This window comes from Diabrotica undecimpunctata, chromosome 8, assembly GCF_040954645.1.
Source record: "Diabrotica undecimpunctata isolate CICGRU chromosome 8, icDiaUnde3, whole genome shotgun sequence".
NCBI lineage: Eukaryota > Metazoa > Arthropoda > Insecta > Coleoptera > Chrysomelidae > Diabrotica > Diabrotica undecimpunctata.
This window is the reverse complement of record NC_092810.1, coordinates 22,717,537-22,742,402: the sequence shown is the minus strand read 5'-3', so window position 1 is coordinate 22,742,402 and position 24,866 is coordinate 22,717,537. Positions and strand designations below refer to the sequence as shown.

The 24,866-nt window shown below is 33.4% G+C and overlaps 1 protein-coding gene across 3 annotated transcripts in view; it reads right to left on the bottom strand.

Moving 5' to 3' along the window:
* Nucleotides 1–24,723, bottom strand: part of Drep4 (DNA fragmentation factor-related protein 4) — a 40,675-nt gene extending 15,952 nt beyond the window's left edge. For 2 of the 3 annotated variants that reach the window (XR_011951589.1, XM_072539821.1), the window contains exons 1-3: nucleotides 17,502–17,675; nucleotides 5,189–5,380; nucleotides 4,863–5,109 (exon numbers count right to left, since the gene is read on the bottom strand). Coding sequence is in view for 2 of the 3 variants with exons in the window: in XM_072539821.1 (XP_072395922.1) it covers nucleotides 4,863–5,109; nucleotides 5,189–5,374 (433 nt within the window). In the remaining variant the exon portion in view is untranslated. Of the gene's footprint in view, nucleotides 1–4,862; nucleotides 5,110–5,188; nucleotides 5,381–17,501; nucleotides 17,676–24,590 lie in introns of those variants that run through there. The other variant, XM_072539822.1, reaches the window with a different exon arrangement.
* Nucleotides 24,724–24,866: the final 143 nt, after the last annotated feature.

Sequence of the window (24,866 nt, the reverse complement as noted above, 5' to 3'; positions counted from 1 at the left end):
AATCTAGAGATAATCTAATTTCGAGAAAAGATTGTGTGATGAACGGGAGAATAGACAAAGAGAAAAACAACCTAGCTATTTATCTAGAGAGTCGAACGAATGTGTGTTTTTATACGGATTTCAAGGTTTGTGCACGTGCTAGAACAACTGGTACTTCTTTAATGAGCAAAGAAGTGAAGAAGAAGCATCTAGAAATAGTAAATAGAAAAAAAGCTAACGAAGAAGTGAGTATCTAAAACTACATAAATGAAAAAATCTCTAAAATATTTTAAGATTATAAAATGCTGCAGTATTCTGGAGACAGTATGAAAGCAACATTATCTTGAAACAATATTGTAATACAAAATCAAATGAAATTTATCCTTCGTACATAACTAATTCTTTTTCGATTGGTAATGACTCGGCTAGAGATATCCTACAAATAATTAATATATTTCATAATTTTAATGATTAAAATTTATTCATTAAGTATAACATTAGATATTAACATAATACAATAATTAGAGACCTACGCTTCTATAAGAATTTCTTTAACATCGTATTCTAGACATATCTCATATACAATGTCCTCTCCTATACCTATCTTGAACTGTTTCAGAAATAATAAATGTTTTCAGATTTCAGCGATAAGATCTTGAGACTGTCGCCTTACCATTACGAGCTGAACCCGATTGAGATGGTGTGGAGTCAAGCGAGAAGGTATGTGGCTTCAAACAACGTTGATTTTAAAGAAAAAAACGGTTGATAAAAGAAACTTACCAATGTATCTAAACAGCAGTGGCATAATGATGTGAACCACGGTGGACAATTTTCAGGAAGATATTGAACCGGTAATAATTAATCTAGGATATGATTCAGAGGATGAGGAAGATTAAGATATAGATTGCGATTAGTATTAGTTAACGAGAAATATCTCAGATTTTATGCTCATTTGTTTATTTTAGTACTGTACGTATAGTGCTTCCACCTAAATTAGGTGACCTAATATTCCCAAATCGGTGGATAGGGAAGAGAGGAATGGCCAGCACGATCTCCTGAACTAACGCCATTAGGCTGCTTCTTATGGGGATATGTCAAAAATATTCTGCAAAAAACTAAATCACAAGACTTAGCTGACTTAAAAAGACGAATAAGGCTTGCGATTAGATCGGTCACGCCTAAGAGGTTGAGTAACATAAGAAGAAACTATTTAAGATTAGGATGTGGCCAAGACATTCGCGGCGAGAATTTTGAACATTTCCTACATTCACATTAATATTTCTTTTTGTTCTTTACGTTATCAAGAAATAAACAGTATTACTTATTAGTTTTTCAGTGTGTTGTAGAAACTTTCTGTTCTCAGATAACTTTTTTGCAATAAATCTGAAAACACTTAATTTTTCCAAAACACTGAAATATAGATAATTGTAAATGAGATACGTTTAGAATATTCTGAGAAATTTAATAATATATAGGGTGTTGTATTTGAAATAAGAAAGTTGGCATTGGCAACTGTTACAAGACACAGCCTGTATGAAAAGTTTTTATTGCAAACACTGAGCAAATAAAAATACCAAACGAGGTGTCCAAACTTCTTTTTGAATACTTCCCCATTTATTTACTATATAATTTATTCCATTCTTTATAATTTAGTCCTCAATATATAAAAAAAAGTTAACCATAAAATAAAACTAGTATTTTTCCGGTCCTATTCGCAGCTCAAGAAAGCGTTTAAATGAATGATCTTTATCAGTAGGATGTCTCTGAATTGTTTAGATGTATCAACAAGCTGTTTGTTAAAATAAAATGTGTGATGACAAAATTTTACAGGTTTTAAAAATTTGCTGGAATCATCTTTATTAAAGTCGAAGAAATACACCAAAGCACATAAAAATTTCAAAAATAACATAATATAATTAACATATCTGTTAAAATACTGGCGGACATTCATTGGACCGCTTTTTAATTTTTAAATCGATATTTGTGATCTAATAGTGTCTTTCTAGTTTCCGTTAAAGCAAAATGTTTTTTAAAAAAGTACCTGAAATCGTAAATGTTTTCTGTATTATTATTTTTATCGAATATTATTGCTAGTTTACACCAGGCCTCTAAGGAGACACTCGGGACACAGCAAAACAAAATTAGAAACAAAATATGGTGGAACGAAGAAATCGAATATGGTAAAACAGAAAAAAGAACAGCATCTAAAATGACTAAATACAAAAAAGACTAAATACTAAATACTGAAGACCATCAAGCTTACAAAGAAACCGATAGACAACTACGAAAAATGATAAAACGAGAAAAGAATAAAACATGGGATCAGAAATGTCAAGAAATCAATACATACATCGGAGGGAAGCAATGCACAGAGGAATGGAATTTTATAAAATCAGTAAAAAATACAGGAAAAGACAAAGCACACATACACACCATAAAACCAAGACAATGGAAAGATCACTATGAAAGCTTGCTGACAGAGACAAGACAAGAATACCTAGCGAACTTCCCAACACAGTCAGTACATATACAAGGAGAGGAAGCGAGGGTAGACATCGAAACAGTAAGGAAGGCTGTAATGACCCTAAAGAATGGTAAATCCGCTGGACCTGAGGGAATCTATGCTGAAATGCTTAAGAATGGAACTCATAAACTATTTGAAAAATTAACTTATGTGATCAATCAGTGCCTAAATGGACACCCAGGACCAGAACAATGGAGAACGGCATACATGTCCTCAATACACAAAAAGGGGGACAAAAGGAATTGTAATAATTATAGAGGCATATCGGTAACCATCACCCTGAGCAGACTGTATGGACGAATTTTGAGAAATATGATCGAGGAAGAATATAAGCACAATGAAGAGGAAGAACAAAGCGGGTTCCGTGCAGGAAGATCGTGCGCCGATAACGTATTTTGTCTTAAACAAATAATAGAAAAAAGATCGGCTAAGAATCTAGAAACTCATATTACTTTTGTAGACCTGCAAAAAGCATATGACAACATCCCCTTAACAAAATTGTGGACAACGTTGAAAAGATCTAACATCAACCACACATTGATAAATGCTGTACAAGAACTATATAGAGACTCAGAGGCACAGATAGAAACAGGAAAATATCTAACGGAAGAATTCCTGGTTACAAAAGGCTTGCGACAGGGATGCTGTATCTCACCAACCTTATTCAAGATATATGTTGCAGCAGCATTGGAAAGATGGAAAAGAAAGGTGCATAGGATGGGTATAGAGCTTAGCAATGAATGTATATATACACTCAAGTTTGCTGATGACCAGGTAGTACTAGCGACCGACAGGGAAGACATGCAGTACATGCTTAGAAAACTGATGAAGAATATAACGACTGAGGAATGAATGTCAATACAACAAAAACCAAATATCTTTGTATTGGAAACGAGTCAGATAACATAGACCTCGAAAACGGACAACATATTTCCTGCTGTCAGAGCTATGACTACTTGGGTGTTGCCTTTGACAATACAGGAACTGATACACGGGAAATAGAAAAACGAATCACTCAAGCAAAGAAAGTCTTAGGATGTCTCAATGGTATACTGTGGAGTAAAGAGATAACGAAAGGAAGAAAATTTAATATATATGAGACCATGATTAAAACTACTCTTCTTTATGGCGCTAAAATATGGAGAATTAGTGAAAAGAACAAAAAAAGCGAATAGAAGCAGTAGAGATGGATGCAATGAGAAGATCTTTAGGTATTTCCAAACGAGACCGAATCAGAAATGATGTAATAAAACAACGGATGGGAATAGAAGGAAATATAACTCAAGATATAGAGAAGAAACAATTAGGGCGGTATGGGCATGTTCAACGGATGCCAGCAACAAGACTCCCCAAAAAAGTAGTAGAATGGCAATCGATAGGTCGACGGAAAAGAGGAAGACCCAGATTAGAATGGCAACACGGCGTAAACAAGTCCATGAGCGAAAGAAATTTAACAACAAACGACTGCGAAGATAAGAAGAGATGGTGTTTAGGTATCGGACAACGTCGAAAGACGTTCTAAACCGATGTATATATATTTTTATCAAATATATGTCTATCTAGAGAAATGTTTACCGATTATGAAGCCTGAATTACCACAAAGAAGACTCTGAAAAAGTTTAACAGTAATTTCTTCCTCATCATCTTGAAATATCAGTTGAGTGTTTACAATATTTAAACCAGTGGAAAGATGCTGACACTGAATGCATATTGTAACACTATAGACGTCATATTTTTGTTTATTATCTTCGAATAATAATTATTTTATACATATTGTCTTTAGATTTTTAGTCCAGTTACAGTGGGCTTTTCCCTCTAAACTTTGTACCGATTCACTTCACCGATTTGTCTGAAATTCCCACACACTCACAACATGATCAAGAAAACAACACAGCTCAATACTGTCTGGACACATGTCTGCTATCTAAACTGTCTATACTGTCTAAACTCTTCTTTTATTCAGGTCGCCTAAGGAGATACAAAGTCAGTAACAAACGGAAATGCGACAATATTGTGCAATTGTTTCAGACCGCAATTTAAAACAGTTGCGCCGTGGGCGTTGGAACTAATAAATAACTTCAATAAACAGTACTTACATTATCGAAGCCATTTTAGCGTTGCTTCTATTGCGACAGGAAAGATTGTTTTCACGTTCAGAGCATCTGTAAATAGCCGCTCCGAAGATTCCTTTTAGGATGAAATACTTATAAGCGGATATACAGAGGCACTCTACGTGACATAAAATCTTAACTGTCTTTCCTTTGAAACAGTACTACATTTTTCTGACCTATTATATACTATTTTCATGTTTGGTGTATTTCTTTGGTTAAGATTTTACGAAACAATATCAATAGCTTACCCTCGAACCATTCAGGATGTTCGGATCTGCTACTCAACTTGGCCTTATCTGCATCGAGACCCTTCAGAACCTCAGCCAGTTTCAACACTTTGCTTTTCATTTTCTCGGTGAAAAATTCTTGCACCTTCTCTCCAGCTGTTAAATACTCATCGTTAACTTCTCTTATGGTCTTGTATAAAATCTCGGCGTCGGTGGCGGCCTTTTCACCAGCTTTTACCCATATTAGCAACGTCTGAGGAGGAAGGGTCTATAAAAAAATAATATCAGTGAGAATAATAAATAAAAAACTGTTGGCGAATGGAATTTAATCGATAACGAGTATTTACCTGAAAATATTCTTCATTTTCTATGATAGTGCCATCGGTAGTTTGGAAATCTATCTCACCAGGTGAGAATTTAAGTTTAAACTTGTCTATGGTTTTTTTCTTCAATTCTTCCAAATTTTTGACGGCAATTCCAACTCTTGTCTTTCGATCAGCATCTGTGACCTTAAAACCCTTGGTGGTTGTCATGACTTACTGTAAAAAAATTGTTTACAAATTTTAAGTTCGTTGAATAGTCACTAAATCCATTCAAATTATTTAAAATCTTAGAATTCCAAATTAATTTTATTTTTATCACGAGCATTTTAGCTACTTTTATGACTTCCTTGAATTTCTTTCCTGTTGGCTCTTTTGCTACTTGTATGACTACTTCGTTTATAGTTCAATAAACAAAAAATAAAATGTAAATAATTCGTTTCAGAACGAATCCTTGAAAAAATTAAAGTTTTGGTATGAAAATATCGATTTACGTCAGTTAAAATAACGGCGTCATTGTGTAAACATTGATTTTTTGAGAAGTATTAAACATTTTCAATACTTCTTTCCTAATTAGAAGTTTTCATTTTTGTTTTTTTTTAGAGATTATGAAAAAACGATTCATTTGATACCTTCTTTTAATTTCAATTTGTTAATGTTGTTTGCCAGAAGAAATGTCAAAATTTACGAAAATGATATGTATATGTATTTTTAAAGATATCAGAAAGAAATACCAATTGAATTGTATAGATGCAAAAGTCACATTCTCCACTTTTTGTCAAAAATGTATTTTAAGTTGTTTCGTAGTCTCTACATTGAAATACAGAATTTTTCAAAGTCTGAGAGAGCAGAAATAACAGTCTCTTGTACAAAGTAATAAATAAAAATCGCTTTGTTATCCCAAAAACTAACATTCTCCGCCGTATTAACTTCCCTTTCAGCCTACGAGACTGGAGGGTTACGGTCACGTGGCACCTAGGATTTTTGTTAGCGACTGTGTTCGCCTTTCGGCTTATAGCCCAGTCTGGTTAAAAAAAAGGTCGAACATTTTTTCGCAGATATCTGAAGCTTTTAAAACAGGTGAAATATTTAAACTATTGAACTTGCTCTATTAATGATGCTAGACACATTTAGCAAACTTCATAGGATTCTTTAGGACTTAAACTATCTCAGAAGTTAAATGCATATTGCGTTTTCATCGAAATTATTTACAAAATAAACGTTTGAAAGAGGGGAATGTTTTTTTACTTATAAACAATTGTAATAACTTCTATATTTTTCAAGCTACAGCCTTGTACGTACAACCATTGGATAGCTGTTAAAAAAACTCACATAAAAAAACCTTTTATGACCAATAGGAACGAAGTTAGCGACTATTTTTTTAAAAATCGTATCTCCATTGTTTATAAACATTAAGAAGTAAAATTTGCACAAAGTTTAAATGAAAATCTAAACTTTATATTGAAACTTATAGCTATAAAAATTATCCAATTTTTCGAAACTTACAGCCCTTCGAAACGAAGGTACTTTAGAAAGATCGACATAGGAAAGTGGAGGGGATAATTGTTTCAGCTCCGCGTTTTTTTCGAGATCGGAACTTCAAATTGAAACACGTAGGAAAAATTTACATTATCTTGGCTTCCATTGTTAGAAAATCACGAAAATCTCTCATCACGAAAAATCCCGGAAAATCAACATAATTTTTTTTTTCATTTTATATCAATATTTTATAAATTAAATTTCAAGTAATTTGTTATACAATATACACTAGTGGCCAAAATTCTGGAAACTTTTCAAAAATTTTAGTTTTGTCATCAGCATTCCTCTTTTTCACAAGACTTATGTTATTTATAAGTTTATCTATAATTTTATTACATCGTTTTATGCTTCTACTTAATATTTAACATCTATTTTAAGGGGGAAAATCCTCTAAAAATTTAAAAATAAATAGTTAGCTATTAGTAGATATATTTAAAAAAAAAATGGTACAATGATTATTATCAACAAAATTAGTATATGATAGGATAACCTTTGTTTTTTAGGACAGACTCAATTCGGGGAGGCATGGAGTTGACCAGATGAGCCAAATCTTCTGGTGTAATAACTCTAAACCAGTTTTGAATAATGGCTTTTATCAGTTCTCTCTTGTTGCTTGGGTTTCGGCGTGATACTAAGACTTTCAGCCTTGACCATAAATTTTCTATTGGATTTATATCGGGACTATTTCCAGGCCAAGGCAGAAAAGTAACATCATGGTTTCTCAACCATTCCATGGAAGTCTTAGCCGTATGACAAGGCGCTCCATCCTGCTGGAAGATGCATTGTTGGGCATCCCCTTCGAACAAATCTCTGATAGTCGGCAGCAGTTTGGCTTGCAGTATCTCTTCCTGATATTTTTTTGCATTAATATTGCCCTCTATTACTGCTAAACCTCCTACTCCATTAGTGGTCATGCAAGCCCATACCGTGACACTCACAGGATGCTTCATAGTGACCGTAGTACACTGGGGCAAAAAGTCTTCTCCCGGTCGGCGGCGAACAAACTTCACTCCGTCACTCCCAAAGATCGAGATTTTGGTTTCATCACTCCAAATTACTTTACTATATTGTTCTTCTGTCCACCCTCTGTGTGCCAAAGCCCAATCAATGCGTTTTTGCCTCTATTTTTTGTTCAGGAACGGCTTCTTCCTAGGAATTTGTGCTCGCAATCCATTTTCACACAACTTTCTTCTGATAGTGCGGTCCGATATTTGTAATCAAGTTGATTTGACAATACCGTTAATATCTTTTGCGGATCTGCGACGATCTTAGAAAGTCGGCATATTCTAGGCACATCGTAGTGACTAACTTTGGGTTTTCTGCCAGATCTTTTTGCTGATTTTGTCGTTCCACGTTTGCAAACTTTCATTACACCTGATTTTGTGGCGCCACCACCCAATTTGTTTGCTATTTCTTGATAAGTGTAACCTTCTTCTCGAAGGATAATTACTTTGGCTCTCTTTCCTGGCGACCAGTCAACACGTTTTGGGTTTCTGGTTGCCATTTTCGTTGAATCAACGCTGATGAATTCCTCTCCGACAATTAAACAGTATCATCTTAGTAACAACTACCTGATGTTACTAATAAACACTAGAAGTCGCACGAAAGCACGAAACTGTACTAAAGGCCACCTAACTACTTCCAGTTGGGTTGTTGACTGACTAGCAAAACCCTGACGCAATACAGTATTGCCAATGTTGCCATTCACAAATCTTGAATTTTCAGCGTTTCGCTTGAATCTGGTTCCATATTTTATTAAATATTGATGTTAATAAAAAAAGAGTGAGAAATACATCAAATATTATGCAGGAATATAAAACAATAAAACAAAAATGTAATTGTAATGTTAAACTATATAAATTATGATCAGGAGACGAGTCTTGCTAAAAAACGATAATTTTTATAAAGTTTCCAGAATTTTGACCACTAGTGTATTATTATATTCCTTATATTAATTATAATTATGTTGATTTTCCGGGATTTTCTGATATTTCCGGGAGGTGAAAATTATGTCATCATTATTAATACTGCGACAGACTATTCCAGCCAAATTAAAAAAAAAGTAAGTTTTTACGGTGAATTTCAAATGGATTCAATTTTTCCGAGGTTTCCCATATTTTCCCGGCAGTGAAAACTATGTAGTTATTCATATTATTCACATATTTCGACAAGCTACCCCAGATTAAAAAAAAGAGGCTTCTAGCTGCAATTGAAGCCGAGATAATGTAATTTTTTCCTACGTGTTTCAATTTGAAGTTCCGATCTCAAAAAAACAACGGAGCTGAAACAGTTATCCCCTCCACTTTCCTATGTCGATCTTCGAAAGTACCTTCGTTTCGAAGGGCTGTAAGTTTCGAAAAATTGGATGAATTTTATAGCTTTCAGTTTAAGTTTCAATATAAAATTTAGATTTTCATTCAAAATTGGTGCAAATTTTACTTCTTAATGTTTATAAACAATGGAGATATGATTTTTTTTAAAATAGTCCCTAACTTCGTTCCTATTGGTCATAGTAGGTTTTTTTTATTGTGAGTTTTTTTACCAGCTATCCCATGGTTGTACGTACAAGTCTGTAGCTTTAAAAATATAGAAGTACAACGGTTTGTAAGTAAAAAACATACCCCTTTTTCAAACCTGTATTTTGTGAATATTTTCGATAAAAACGCAATATGCATTTAACTTCTGAGATAGTTTAGGTCTTAAAGAATCCTATGAAATTTGCTAAATGTGTCTAGCATTATTAATAGAGCAAGTTCAATAGTTTAAATATTTAGCCTCAGGGATAAAGAAATTAAATAACTTTTAAACTATTTGCCGATCGGGGGGAAATTTCGCACAAATTTAAAAGACGGTAATTCCTCTATGTTCAAATATATTAATAACATTTTATTTTGTTAATAAAAAAATTAATAAAATTTATAAATTAGTGCAAAAAAACGGCTTTTTTTGCAAATATCTCCGTAAATTATTTATCAATTTTAATTTAAAAAAGGGGAAAATAAAGATATTCTTGATATAAAAAGAAGATATAAATATTGTTTATGTAAAATATAAGGGGAAAAACTCGTCATTTAGTAACCCCCACCTATGTCTTAAAAGCTTCAGATATCTGCGAAAAATGTTGCCGTGAAATTGATGATTTTTTCATAACCAGACTGGGCTGTTAAATATTATGAATTAGTTACACACAAGCGAAATCCTTTTTTTAAGTTATTGTCGTTTTTTTCGATATTTAAAGTAATAAAATACAAAAATAACAGTAAACAAAAGTATTGGTGAAACTGTTAAAAAACGAGTGAAGGCACCGGACAATGGAAGAGAAGTGAGGCAAAGAAATGCATGTATTTAACCTAACTTTAATCTTAACACTGCATTGTTAGATTTAAGATATCTTGCTTAACTTGAATATTCAGATAAAAAATAGACGATAGTCAATATAACCGATGTTTATCTTCCGTTTTTTTAGATATACGGCAAAAGGCTTCCTGAACTTCCCGACATGCAACCACCATAGTGGCGCACTATTATGCAGAACAATCAGCCCAGGATACTAGACGCTTTCGCTCAAAGTTTTATGCAACACAGGATAAAATATCGCAAGATAATGTTATCGTAAAACAATTGACTATTCAGCAAATCCAAAGAAGGCGTCCTAAAAATAATAGGAATACAGTACAACAAGCTGGAGCGAAATATTTTATACGATACAATGAAAAGAAAAATGTCCCAGTTTGATATACTACATTTTTGGAAACCTTAAATGTATCCAGGTTTAGGGTGAATCGCTTAGGCCAAAGGTACTTTACTACTGGTGAAATGCCAAAAAAGAGAAGAGGAGGGGACAGAACTTCTCACAAGTTTACAGCCAAAAAAGCTAGCGTTATTTGAATAGCTTGAACTGTAGCGAAACACATTATTGTACAAATAAGATGGATCGAAAATATCTCCTAGCTAAACTTAATGTACGGAAACTTTGGCGAATGTACATAACAGCTGTTTAAGAAAAAACTGTGGAAGTAAAAGAGCAATACTTTAGATATCTTTTTAACACAGAATATAACTTAGGATTTGGTAGCCCACGGGTGGATGTTTGTTCAACTTGCTTGTCACTTACCGAGCAAAGTATGCAAAGTTGTACAGCAAAAAGCTACTCTCATAACAACTAAACGAGTACACAAGTTAAAACATACAGCATTTTATGTCTTAAGGAGGTCAAAGATGACTTGTTGATTTTGAGCTTTGATTGTCAAAAAAATTAGGCGCTACCGAAACTTCCAGATCAATCCACTTGCGCCAAATCATATAACGAAGCTCCAGCTAGTTTTTCCAATGACAGGTCACACTTTTCTCCCTCCTGATCGCGTTTTTGGAAGTATTGAGAAGGAAATCAGAAAGCGTGAGATAATCGTTAGCCCTGAGGAATATATTCAAATAATAGACAGGTTTGCTACTGTTAAAAAGTTTAGGGATGACGTAATTGGAATTGGCGAAATTGGAAATCGGTAAGAAAGGAAGTCACCAAAGCTCCTGGTTCTTTGCATTTTGGCAAACAGTCATGTAGGCAACTTTACTTTATCCGAAAGAAGGTACAAAACGTCACCCGTGTTTTGGTTCAAGGTGACACAACTTACAAGTGGAGAAGTGAAGTTGCGGACTCTGCACGAAGCATCACTAAACGAGGACAAACTTTGCGTAGCTTAAGGCCCGAGACTATATAAAGGTAATTGTATAGCGAAACCCTCTTTTAAAGAAACATTATGTGTTTGCACAACATAACAAGTGTGCCTTGCTGTTAATAAGATACCTCTTTTCCAAATTTAATTTTTTATTGGCGAATTTTATATTTTAAAGTAAAATTTGAGCAAAGTAAAACAAGTTTTAAAAAAAACTGACTTTTTTATATCTAAATTATATTCGTAAACTATTATGAAACTTTTTTATCTGAACATTCCCATTAAGCTTGGTTTCAAAACTAACTGTTTCCACCTTGTTACAGTCCAGACCTCACATTCTCCAAACTTTAGTACCAAAAGTAACATTATCCAAATTAATAAGTAATTTTTTGTATTCAGCGGTGTATCCCATACCATATCTTTATAAAATCCATGATTAAAACGTAAACAAAAAATTCGTTATAGTTGACTTCATAATATTGTGTGTTGACGCTTTTTTTATTTCCTCTAAAATTTTAAAAAGTGGAGAATGTGACTTTTTCTTCTATACCCTTCAACTCAACTATATCATGGTAAAGCTTATTTACCTACGTCAGCAAAATATGACGTCAAATGCTTTTCATTCGCGCTATATAGCGTATAACGTGCTGAACGTTATGTACATAAGACTGTGGTCGTGAAATGATATATAAAAGGTCACTAGCACGACCTCGGCAATGCCCGCAAGTCATAATCGCAGATTCGACAAACAACCCGGAGAAAATCGATACCCGTTTAACTGAACCTTTAATTTCGCTGTTTAAAGAAACTTTGAAAACGGCTTTTATTCTACAGAACAAACTTTACCACGCTAAATAAATATTAAAAAGCACTTCTAAACTCCAACATCTACCGTAATACGCCTTTCTAACTGTAGGAATAAACTTTTATCGAAAATTTAACCAAAACTACTACATAAAAAAAGTAGAACGACTTTTTTGGAACGGAAAGAACTTAAAGAAGTATAATATATCAATTAGACATGGCGAAAAGCTCGGGTTCGTTCAGAAAAATATTCCCATGAGATTTTTTTGCATAATAACTTTCTTGAGATACCCCAAAATAAGATTCAAGATCATTCTGAACAAAATATTTAGGTCTCTTGTATTTTTTCTGTAAACATCATCGTTTTCGAGTTATATAATAAATAAGTTAAAACTGAGAAAAACACAAAATTAGGATTTTCAAGGCTCAAAAACACAAGTAAAAAATATTATTTTTGAATATACTAACGACCTAAATTCAAGTTCAAACCTTGTTCTATCATTTCCCGATAAGTATTTTGGGCCTATTTTACTGAGCCGCCGTACTATATGTTAAAACAGAAGTATCAAAACCTAAAAATCTGAGCGTTCTACTATAAAGCTTACCGCAACTATATATGAGACACTAAACTAATTTATAATACAATAACAGAAAATGTGTCTGCATGAGGACCTGAAGTCTGGGTAGTGTACAGTGTGTCCGTAAAGTATGGAATAAATTCGATATTTCCTAAATGAAAAGCCTTGTTAAAAAAATCTAAAACACGTCGATTTTTAAATTGAATGTTCTACATTTTACAATAAAATTTCATTATACAAGCTGATACACATTACAGTGATGACGTCATCGGCTCTTTTTTTAAAAGTAACACCCTGTATTTTAGGACATTTTTAGATCGATAAAAATTAGCTGATTTCAAAAAAGTACAATACTCGGGTCTAATGGATATAATTTGAAAGATATGCGCTCAGAAAATAAATTATTTATTAGCAATTGCAAAAAAGTAGCCTACTTCTAGTTTTTGGTAAACTGTAATTATTTTTAGTAACGTTCAATAACAATTAAGTAGTACAATAATTGTATTAATTCGTGAATGTTCTGTATTATTGCTTAGAATTAATTTTAAGTAGAAATGAATTTGAGTGTAAAGCAAAGAATTGAAATACTCATGATGATTGGGTATGGAGACAAATCGCGAACTCAGATGGAAGTGTGTAATTTATTTAATGATAAATATCCAGAAATACCCATCACGCAGTCAACAGTAAGTAAGATTGAAATGAAATTTCGGGAAATTGGTACGGTTGAAAATGCACGCAAATCAGGTCGTCTCTCTGTAAATTATGTATAACATTAGATGTTCCACTTGCTTTTGAAGAAGATGCGCACACTTCTGTTCGTAAGGTTAGTAGTGATCTCGATGTTTGCAAAATAACGGTACACAAAGTTCGTAAAAGTAAGTAAAGTAAGTAAAATGCACAGTTGTACAGGAATTAAACGAGGATGATCCAGATAAAAGAATACAATTTTGCGAAATAATTATGGATAACAGCCACCGAAACCCTCTCTTAGTTCAAAATATTATTTTTTCTGATAAGGCTACATTCAAATAATTAAATGGCGAGGTCAACCGTCAGAATTGTAGATACTGGGCAAAAGAAAACTCCAACTGGAAGCGGGAACATCATACGCAATATCCGCAAAAGGTAAACGTATGGGCTGGCATTGTAAGAAATAAAATCATTGGACCCTACTCTTTCGAAGGTAATTTAAACGGGCCAGCATACCTTCAGTTTTAAGTGGGTATCTCGTACCTACTTTAGTTAATTTATTCCCCAGTACAATTAATCTTGGAGGTTTTGATAAAAGTTTATGGTTTCAACAGGATGGTGCGCCTCCGCATTATGCTTTAGATGTTCGAAGGTACCTAAACGAAATTTTCCGAACAGGTGGATTGGAAGACGTGGACATATTGAATGGCAAGCGAGGTCGCTAGACCTCAATCCTTTGGATTATTTTATGTGGGGTCATTTAAAGAATGTTGATTATAAAACGAAACCTGCAAATATTGGAGACTTAAAAACAACAATTCGTAAAGAAATAAATAATATTTCTCAAGAAAGCATAAATAAGGTTCTACAAGAATTTGTACAACGTTTGGGTTACTGTCAAATACAACAAGGGCTACAATTCGAACATTAAGGATTAAGTCATGTATTAATTACTGGATTACTTTCAAGTTATTTATTATAATTTATTAATATAAATCAATAAAAATTAATTTTCTAAGCGCATATCTTTCAAATTATATCCGTTAGACCCCCAGTATTATACTTTTTTGGAATCAGCTCATTTTTATCGATCTAAAAATGTCCTAAAATACAGGGTATACATTTAAAAAAAATGCTGATGACGTCATCACTGTAATGTGTATCATCTTGTATAATGAAATTTTATTGTAAAATGTAGAACATTAAATTTAAAAATCGAAGTGTTTTAGATTTTTTTAAAATGGGTTTTCATTTAGGAAATATCGAATTTATTCCATACTTTACGGACACACTGTATAAGAGACACAGAAAAAAAATTGAGATGGATTGATGAGAGACGGTCCTGCAAGTGACAAGAGTAGTTCCGTTGATTTTCGCTTTGTAATAAACTTCAAATAATTGGGAATTACAAGTTAGAAAATTCAACAGAGTTTCAAAAATAAGTGTTAAAAGTTAGTGCATACAGGTGATAGTAAATAAAGGAAATACCATCAGACAAGTAAGAGAGAACTATTTTAATAATTTTAACAAGTTTTGAGCAAATAAATAATTGTGTGATAGATTAAAAAACTGGTTTTTTTTGCGAATGTATTAAGTCCGAGGAGTCGACCCGCTTAGGCATTCCAATGCGTTTTTTGACAGATAAGAAAGTAATTAGTACCGACAAAAAATTAAGTATTAAAATAAAAGCCACATAATTTTATTACAAAAATCCAGATCCGGCCTTAGAATAAATTAGATTAAAGTTAGATTAGAATTAAATTAAATTAAAACAATAAATAATAATTGTTATTGTAATAAAAAAGTTTTATTAATATGGGAAAATGAATAGAAGTGACAAAGGAACAGGAAGCGAAATAGATACAGATGAATAAACGAAACGCAAGAGAAGAGACCAGGATGAATATTTTAGAAGAATAGGCATGATATTGCATTCCTTGGAGATAAAATGCAAGGGACCGAAAACAATTGAGGGAAATAACCAAGTTCTTAGAAGACAGGGGCCTACAAGGCCTGATATATATATATATATATATATATATATATATATATATATATATATATATATATATATATATATATATATATTAAGATGGAATACTGGAGAAGAAGCTGTAGCTCTGAAGCTGATCTCTGATCTCTAATAACCAAAGAGTACTTGGGATGCTAAGGTCCAAGAAGCAATGGCAGCGAGGGGATTAGGTCAGAATGACTGGATTAGCAGAAATAGCTGGCCGAAAGAGATCGAGAAATGCCTTGAGCTGTAACAGACTCGCTGTGTCTGTACATATGTATGTAAGAAAAAATCATTTTTTTTCTGGCATAATGATTACAACAAAATATTTTATTCCTAATTAATAAAAATTATAAATTATTATTATCAAATTACAGCCGGACACTGCGACTACTGTGATTAGTTGACCTTTAAACAAATCAATCTACATTGAAATTTAACTGAAATCCGAAATAGCCTCATAAAGAACGTTCACAAACCGTTACGAAAATGGGTAAAAGCAGAATGTGTAGAGAAAAGCTTTCAGCTTTCTGGTATAAAGGGAGTAAAACTATAGTAAAACAATAAAGCCTTTTGAATTTGTGTCGGGAGTGGCTAAAACAACAAAATGAAAATCGGTAAAATTATTATGATATAATAGAATAGCGGTCGGAGATAAAAATACAACAAACTTGAGATGACTTTGCTGTACTGAGAAGCACTCAAAAGCCATTAGAACAAATAAAAAGAAAACTAAATACCTCTAACGGAGTGTAGGGCTGTTTACAAAATCGAGCTGGACGTGATGCTGATATGGCACCTATTAGGCGAGGAAACGAAACATTAAACCTACCAATTTTCCGCAGCAAGATGCATCGCTGTTAAACTTTTTTCTTTTGATTCGGGAAAGTGTCAGGAAAGTTTTTGAAGAAAATTCATGGTGATAAAATAAAAATTGCGTTTTGTGCATAAGCAAAATGTATTTCCAAAGTGCATGAAATTTTCAATATCTTCCAAAGATATTGAAAAATTTGCATGATAGCAACTAAAGTCCTCGTAGATACTTTGTCTCAGGACCAGCAACATGTGGAGTCGTACGTTGCCATGTTATCAAATCCACTGGTAACTTTAACATCTTAATATATAAGATCTAATAATGTAAACCAAATTGTAACCATTAACTTTTAACGGGTTTTTACCCAGATATTTAGTGGCTCAAAACATGTACACCTAGACACTGATGATGGAATATGGATTCCGAAAACGTTTTGTCTTCATGACATAGCCCGATTGGGTTTTTTAATTTATATACCTTTTATAATGGATTTTAACAAATTTTTTGTGATACATGGTATACAGCCAGCTACAGGAACTTAGTTTCCTTGTGGAGAACACAACAGTTTCCTAGTGGTTGCTGGAACATGGTCAATCAATCATGTTCTCCCGCAGATTATAATTTTAAATAGATTTCTCGTTGTTTTCAAGTACGACGATCTCCCAATTAATAAATCGATCTTCCGTGCCGTTCATCGACCTTTTTTATCCAAAACCTTATCTCCTGTTTTAGAAATTACTTTTCCAAAATCGTGAAGTGTGTCGTGACAGTACTTTTTATTAAATTTGGGAACTCATTGAAATTTTTACCGACAAAAATGACAGTAGAACGGTAATTAGAAAAATGATATTCGTCACTATTTGGACACTAAATTAAATTTGTAAAAATCAGTTTATTGTTGAAGAAAACAATGAGAGTGAAATTGTAGCGAAATTTTAAAGTGTCTTTTGTAAAGAAAAGATATTTCCGTATAAAATTGTTCACAATTTCTATACAATCGAAACATATTTCGCAAGGTCAATGTCCTAACACAAAAAATCAAATATTACAGCTAATTATTATGAAACAATATATGTAAAAACTATAGATACTATTACAGTTTTCATACATATTTGATCGAACTTCATATTTTGACAAATAGTATCAATATTACCAAGTAAATACTAAATACCGGAAAACCTATTCGGGAGATCGAAAGACCTTGAAAATATCTTTGGGTACTTACCGCTGTTACCGAACAAAGACACGCTCCAGTAACTACTGATGCACAGTATTCCCGATAGCGGAGTGCAAACTGAACTGGGCTTGTAGTTTGTTGCGCTGTGCAGTTAAATGCAACTCGGATTCGCAAAAGAGCCAAAACAATTAGGCCAATGTCATTGTCAGCTGGATTTCCCTTTCTCTGTCCCGAGTTCCTGTTCCGGGATGGTGGTGGGTGAGCGTGCGCCGTGAGACAAATCGGAAAATCCATAAATCCGGTTTTGGGGGCGAGATGGGGTGGTTTTTATAGCGGCGGGAGGAAAGTTGGAGCTTGGTGACAGACGGAACGAGGAAATCATTCCATATATACGACGCAAATAATTTATGTCACGGTTCCAGTTAACGATAAGAGATATTTCTTGGATGTTTTCGTACCGTTACTGAAATGAGCGTCCATAAATAAAATCAAACAAATTCACGGTGAATATGGTTGAGCGAATATAAAATCTCTTCTTTTCTTAGTGGACTGTAGTATTTATTATTTACTTATTTTAAAATAGCTTCTTTCAGGAAAGTGGATATATTAATACAACCAAATTGTGTAATATTCTGCGGAAATTTCAACTACAACAGTAACGGAAATTGCTCAAACGAACAAATAAAGCAAACGAGAAAAAAACAGGGCTCTGTTAACATCACTCAACATGAGAATGACCGCTTATCTAGGAGATATTTCTCAACCCCAGATTTATGAGTCCTCAAACCTAATTTACCATGCGGCATATCCCATTCATCATCATGATCACGGTACTACAGCCCTTAAAGGCCCTCGATCTTTCTGCGCCATCCTACTGTGTCCCTTACTCCCATGCTTGAATTTTCCAGTTGGCAACACCGATATTATCAGCATCCTGGGTTATCCTGCCCACTGCAGATCCATCCATCCAATGGCACTACAGCCCAAATCGGGCCTTGGCCTCCTTCAACAAGCTTCTCCAATTATCTCGATTTACCGCTGTTCTTTTCCATGAACGCGTTCCCAGGCAGTTCCTGGCATCTTCATCGACTTCGTCTTCCCATCTCTTTTTAGGTCTTCCAACAGGTCTTTTTCCCTGCATTCTTGCATTTAATAATTTTCTGGAGATTCTATTCTCATGCATGCGGACCACGTGCCCTGCCCACCGTAATATCTGCAGTTTAGTGTGTTGTGCTAGAGTTGGTTCGCTATATTGCTCGTATATTTCTCTATTATACCTAATTCGCCAGTTGTTGTTTTCACTTATTGGGCTCAGGATCCTACGTAATATTTTTCTTTCAAACACATCTAATGAATTGGCAGATTTCTGTGTCACCACCCATGTTTCACAACCATAACGTACTATGGGCCTGATTATTGTTTTATAGACCCGGAGTTTTGTTTTCCGGTGTACGTCTCGCGATTTGAATATGTGGCCCATCGCGAAATAGGCTTTATTTGCCAGCATAAGCCTTCTATTTATTTCTGGTTTTTCTTCATTGCTTGCGACCAGATCCATTCCTAGGTATGTGAATCTATTTACATGTTATATATCGTCAATAAAGTGTTGTTGCACCGGTCTATTTGATCTGGTTTGTATGAGTAGTTTTGTTTTATTTGTATTTATTGCTAGCCCTACTGCTTCTGCACTCTGTTTCAACTCAACCTAGGTTTCTTCCGCTGCATTCACTGTTCTGCTCATCATGTTGATATTATCTGCGTATGCTGCTAATTGGGTAGACTTGTTTGTAAGTATGTTATTTCCGCTCACCGTCAACCGTCTAATTACACATTCAAGAACAAGATTAAAGAGCGTTGGAGCTAGTCCGTCGCCTTGTTTCAGTCCTTGCGTTATCGTAAACGCATCAGTGATTTGTCCCTGAATACATACCTGTGCTTCTGTTTCTGTCATTGTCATTTGCACTAGTCGTATTAATTTTGATGGTATGCCAAACTGCCCACTGCAGATGAATTCGTTTAATTATTGTGGTAATATTTTTTTCACCAAACTTATGCTATGCGTAGTACTTTTTTGCTAAAAATCAATAGAAAGGATTCATCTGGTTTGGTTAGGGTCCATGGGCAGTACCGACCCACACATTTAGAGATATTATACTTTTTTTAATATTTAATTTAATCAGTATTTCAATAATTAATAATCGCAGGTAATAAGTTAATGCCATTTGTTTCTGTGAAATAAAAAAAATATCTGTGAGATAATACAGACTAAATTTTATTCACGGTTTTTAAAAGAATTCGACCAATCCGAGCGTTAAATGATCTCTGCGCATCAACACACCTTCCAAATAATGATCCGAGCCATCCATCCGACTGTATGAATTCTTATAAGACCCGTTTCGGCAAGCCGACCCCAGCATGACGATTTACGTCTAAAAATCAACGGAATATTAGTCGATAAGCAACCAAACATACATTTTTCTCCGTACGCAGTTAAACAGCAGGTACGGCAAATTTGAATCTGCCGATGCTTCATTTGGATTGGCCGTAAAGTGTGGCGTGCCTTGCGAGCGTGAGATGAAATGTTATTTCGGGATAAGTAGTAAATAGTGGTAGTGCACTGACTGGTTTTTCTGGTATCGTATCGATCAATTCATTTGTATTGATTTGATTTTTCAAAGTAATACTGTGATAAGTTATCGTTGCCGTAAAAAATTAAAGGGTTTTTTTAAAATATTTGAAGTTTTTTCTTTTTTAAAATTAAGCTGTAAAAAAATCCAGGCAAATTAACCTTTTATTGGGCGTATTAACCATGGATGAAACTGTAAGTACCGATAAATCTGAGATTGTAAATTATATTTTGCAAAATGGGTTTTCATCTATTCCATACGAAGAACCTGGTTACGATAATGTAAAGGAATCATTTAGGGCTTTACAGAAACATGATATTTCGAAAGATCGTACATACAGCCAGATTAAATTAGATTTATTCGGAAAACAAAATATCTATGTTTCATTAGATAATGCCCATTTACGTCGCTTAATTGATATTGTAATTTCTTTAAGTTGTCAGGAATTATCATTTAGGGGACACGATGAATCGGAGCATTGGTTAAATCAAGGTAATTATCGAGAACTAATAAAAATCTTTAAGAAATACGAATTGGAATTTGCTAATTTACTTTCTGATTCGAAGACATTTAGCGGCGTATCTAAAACAATCCAGAATGAATTAATATAATCAATTAGTTACATTTTGAATTACGTTATTGAATCTGAGATTCAGGAAACCATTTGCTCTTTGCTAGAAGTAGATGCAACTACCGATATATTGTCTCCGGAGGCGTGTCAGCCGGGAGCTGACAGCCGTGCCGGACGCATCAAGGAATTGGGATATTGGTCAAAATACTTGGGAATTCCAAGTTTGGCCAAATCCAAATTTCTAATTGACTCGATGCAGGGAAATTCCACTTTTCCTACGTAAAACAAAGGATTTGTTTTACATAAAAGCAGGTGGATTTTCTCTCATCAGTCAGTCGAGCTGGCCTCTTCTACTGTAGACCTAGTCGGTGCTATTATTGTTCCTACTAACTTATTGTTTTATTTCTGATTTCCTATATACCATTTTATTTTAGCATTATTGTATATTCAGACCTTTTCAGGTTAGAATATTACATTGATCTATATTTGTTCATGTACTGCTTTTTTGATATTTTATTTGATTGTTTATTTTTCTTGTATTTTGTGTCTAAGTTGTTCTTCCGTAAGTTAAGAACACTTAGAAATATTTTCATATCGCATTATTATTTCTGATATTTTATCTAAGATATTTTCTTCCGTAAGTCAAGAAACACTTAGCAATATTTTCACATCTTTTCTATATTTAATTTTTCTTATTTTCTATTATAAGTCGTTTCTTCCGTAAGTCAAGAAACACTTAGAAATATTTCCATATTTTACTCTCACATTTACATATTTCATTTATCTATATTTCTGTCCTAAGTTGTTTCTTCCTTAAGTCAAGAAACACTTAGAAACATTTTTCTTTGCATTATATTTTTATACCATTTAATTTACTTGTTTACTAAGTTATTCCTTCCGTAAGTCAAGGAATACTTAGATCATTTTTACCTATCTGTTTTCCATTTTTGCTCTGTTACTTTGTAACTGTTCCTTGGAACAGTTACCTATAACAGATATTTGTCACTGGAACTGTTATTTATAACAGCGGTGGTATTTAACCTTTCTACCAGCGACAAACCAAAGATGGTGAATACCCGATCCAATTCCGGGGATAGGAAGAAGCCCGAAGAGCCGGCGATGGGTCCTACAGGCCCAAATGCCCCCTCTCGGCAACAATATCATGTTATTCACAATTATCAATTGTTGTTCGATACGTGTTACGTGGTAATATTTATGAGAGGTTTTTAGGTTTTACAGACGTGGGTAAAAGCCATAAGGCAGAATATATTTTTGGTGCTTTAAAGAACAAAATTTTTTGATATCAAAAATAAATTGATAGGGCAAACTGATGACGGGACTGCCGTGACATTCGGTGAGAATTGAATGGTCTCCAGGTAAAAGTTAAAACTATTGCATTGCAAACTTTATTTACTCAGTGTTATACGTATAGAATGAATTTAGTTTTGCAGGATATGTGTATAAAAATTAAAGAATGTCGTCTTTTTTTGCCAGTTTAAGCGGATTTGCTTCATTTTTCTCAATCTAGCCAAAACTGATGTTTTAGAACAATTTGTTTAGAAAAAAATGCAAACAGTTTGTCAGACGCGATGGAATTTTAAATCTCGATTAGCTTTCACTGTAGCAGATTTTCGTAAACACCTTCTGGAAGTTTTTGATTTTATTATTGAAGGCGACGATTTTGAAAGTGATGATATTTTGATCCGTGAAGCAATAGCTTTGAATAAACGATTACACTTTATAGCTTAGATTAAAAACGAGTATATTTTGAAATTTTGGTTACTATTATTATGCAAATAGATACTTGTTTTTCGAATTTTGAAGATTTGAAAATTTTTGACCTTTTTGACGATTCAAAATTTAAAAGTTACGCCAAAAAATTTCCAATAGATTTATTAGCCAAGATATGTCTAATTTTATAAACTAAAATTCATAACAAGAAACTGTTCTCGAAATTAATAAATTAGTGTCATTAATTCTCTCATTATCATCAACTTCTGCCACAAATGAACGGGATTTCTCTTGTTTCAAAAGAATCAAAACGTATTATCGAAACACCATGAAACAAGAGAGAAAGTCAAGCTTGTCTCAAATGTCAGTAAAAAAACTTTTAAAATCTCTCCAAATTCTAATAAATTTTATGATGACGTTATAACCCATTTTCCCACTTCCAAATAACATAGACTAGAGTTAATTTATAAACATGTTTAGGTTCTAAATTTATAGGAAAAAACAATAAATCTCCTATGATGATTGAAGCCTTTTATTAGATGGTATACTTAGCTGAGGAGACAAAAAAAACCTTGCCGACCCTGTCTCTAAAGTCACGAGCCGCCACTGCTATACAGCCTTACAAGAGTTTTTTCAGACAGACATTTGTCTGTTTCATTGATTACTGACTAAATACCCAAATTTTAAAGCAGCCTTGGACTTCACCTAAAGATTATAAGTTTCCCATTTCTACAAAACAAAATTTGTGTTTTCAAATGAAATTGATGGAAACATTTCCCTGGTTGTCATATTCTGAACATAAAAGTAGAGCATACTGTAGAATTTGCTTCGTAATGAAAAGCACGCTTAATGATGGTAAAAGTGGCCATCGGCGGTTTGGTCAGCTTATAACCAACTCTTTTTGCAAGTAGAAAAATGCACTAGAAATATTTTACTTCACCAACTCTTCACCTACTTCGTCGTCTAGTTCCGTCAGGTTTCGTCCATAGAGTAAGGTGATCATTTGCTCTTGCTAGGTGTCTTGGACACTGTAAATATCTAATTTTTATTGTAGTAACTATATATTTCTTCTTTTTAAATGCCTCATCCTTCAAGAGCATTGAAGACCCATCAGATATGTACCACCATTCATTCACTCAATAGTCCAAATATTTATATGATTGTATTCTCTCAATTATTTCTCCATCTATCCTGATGTCAGTTAAGTTGACTAGTTGTTTTTGCTGATGATAATCCAGTTGTTTTTCTTTGTAGTTACTTTCAAACACATTGATTTACAATAGTCTATTACAGCTTATAAAAATGTCTGTAAATAACCTTTATCAGTGGTTCGGAAACTCTGTGATCAGCATATCTTAGTTGTTGATGACTGATGACTACTCCATCAGCACAGAGTAGTCATACCTTCTGTTCTATCTTCTACAGCTTCTCCAAAAATCGACTTTGCTTATAAATTAAGTAAATGACAGCAAAGAAAGCATACAGCCTAGTTGAACTTCTCTTATATTAAAATATTTCTTTAGATATCTGACTTTAACTCATACAATTGATTCAACACTTCATATAATTGATTTATATTGAACACTGTCAAATATTTTCTTGTAATTGACCAAGCATGCATACTATACATCTTTGGCTTCAGCTATTTCTTGTATTCTTTTTATAGATTAGAAATTATGTCGATGACACAACTAGATTAGAAAATGTATCTTCCTTCGACATGTATATTAATTTGTGATGGGTATTACTATCTATTACTATATTTATTGACTTTTCTTTTCTAAAGGCACACATGTGCTGGAAAAAGAGAGATAGTGGTAAATGACATGTTGGAATCAATTTTTACTAACTTATACTTATATTTTTAATATGCCCCACCATAAAAATCTGTCAAGATACCGCTTCTTTTGTGGTAATAAATTATACATTTTTGTTGTATCCTTTTGTCCTGGTTTATTTATTTATGACCATATTTTTTATATTTATCTTTATTTGGTCTATCAAATCCTGAATATTTTCCCGCTACGCCCCTGTTCAGTATCATTTATATTTTTGTCTAGTGGGTAATGACAATGACCATAGATAAATAATATAGTATTATACAATGACTCAATAATACACTTTTTTTGTTCTGTAAGCACTAATTATTTAAGCTGTTTACTTTATTGTATATTTTCTAAATAAAATAAATATGTGTTATGTACTTACTCTATTAGTTCAAACTATATCTTATTTGTGTTTGAGTTTTTTTGTGTATGTGAAATTTGAAATTGTCCACACAAAACTTTTTGTTCAAAACAATAACAATCCTTTGTTTTTGTCCACGTATATTTAATTGACATGATCAAATGAGCATTGAAAACTGTTTTATCTTTAACCAATCGTTGAGTCCGATTAGTTATTACTAAAATGTGATTGGTTAGTTCAAACCGTTGAAATGTCAATTTAGAATCTTTTAACCTTGAAAATATTTTCATGCATTTT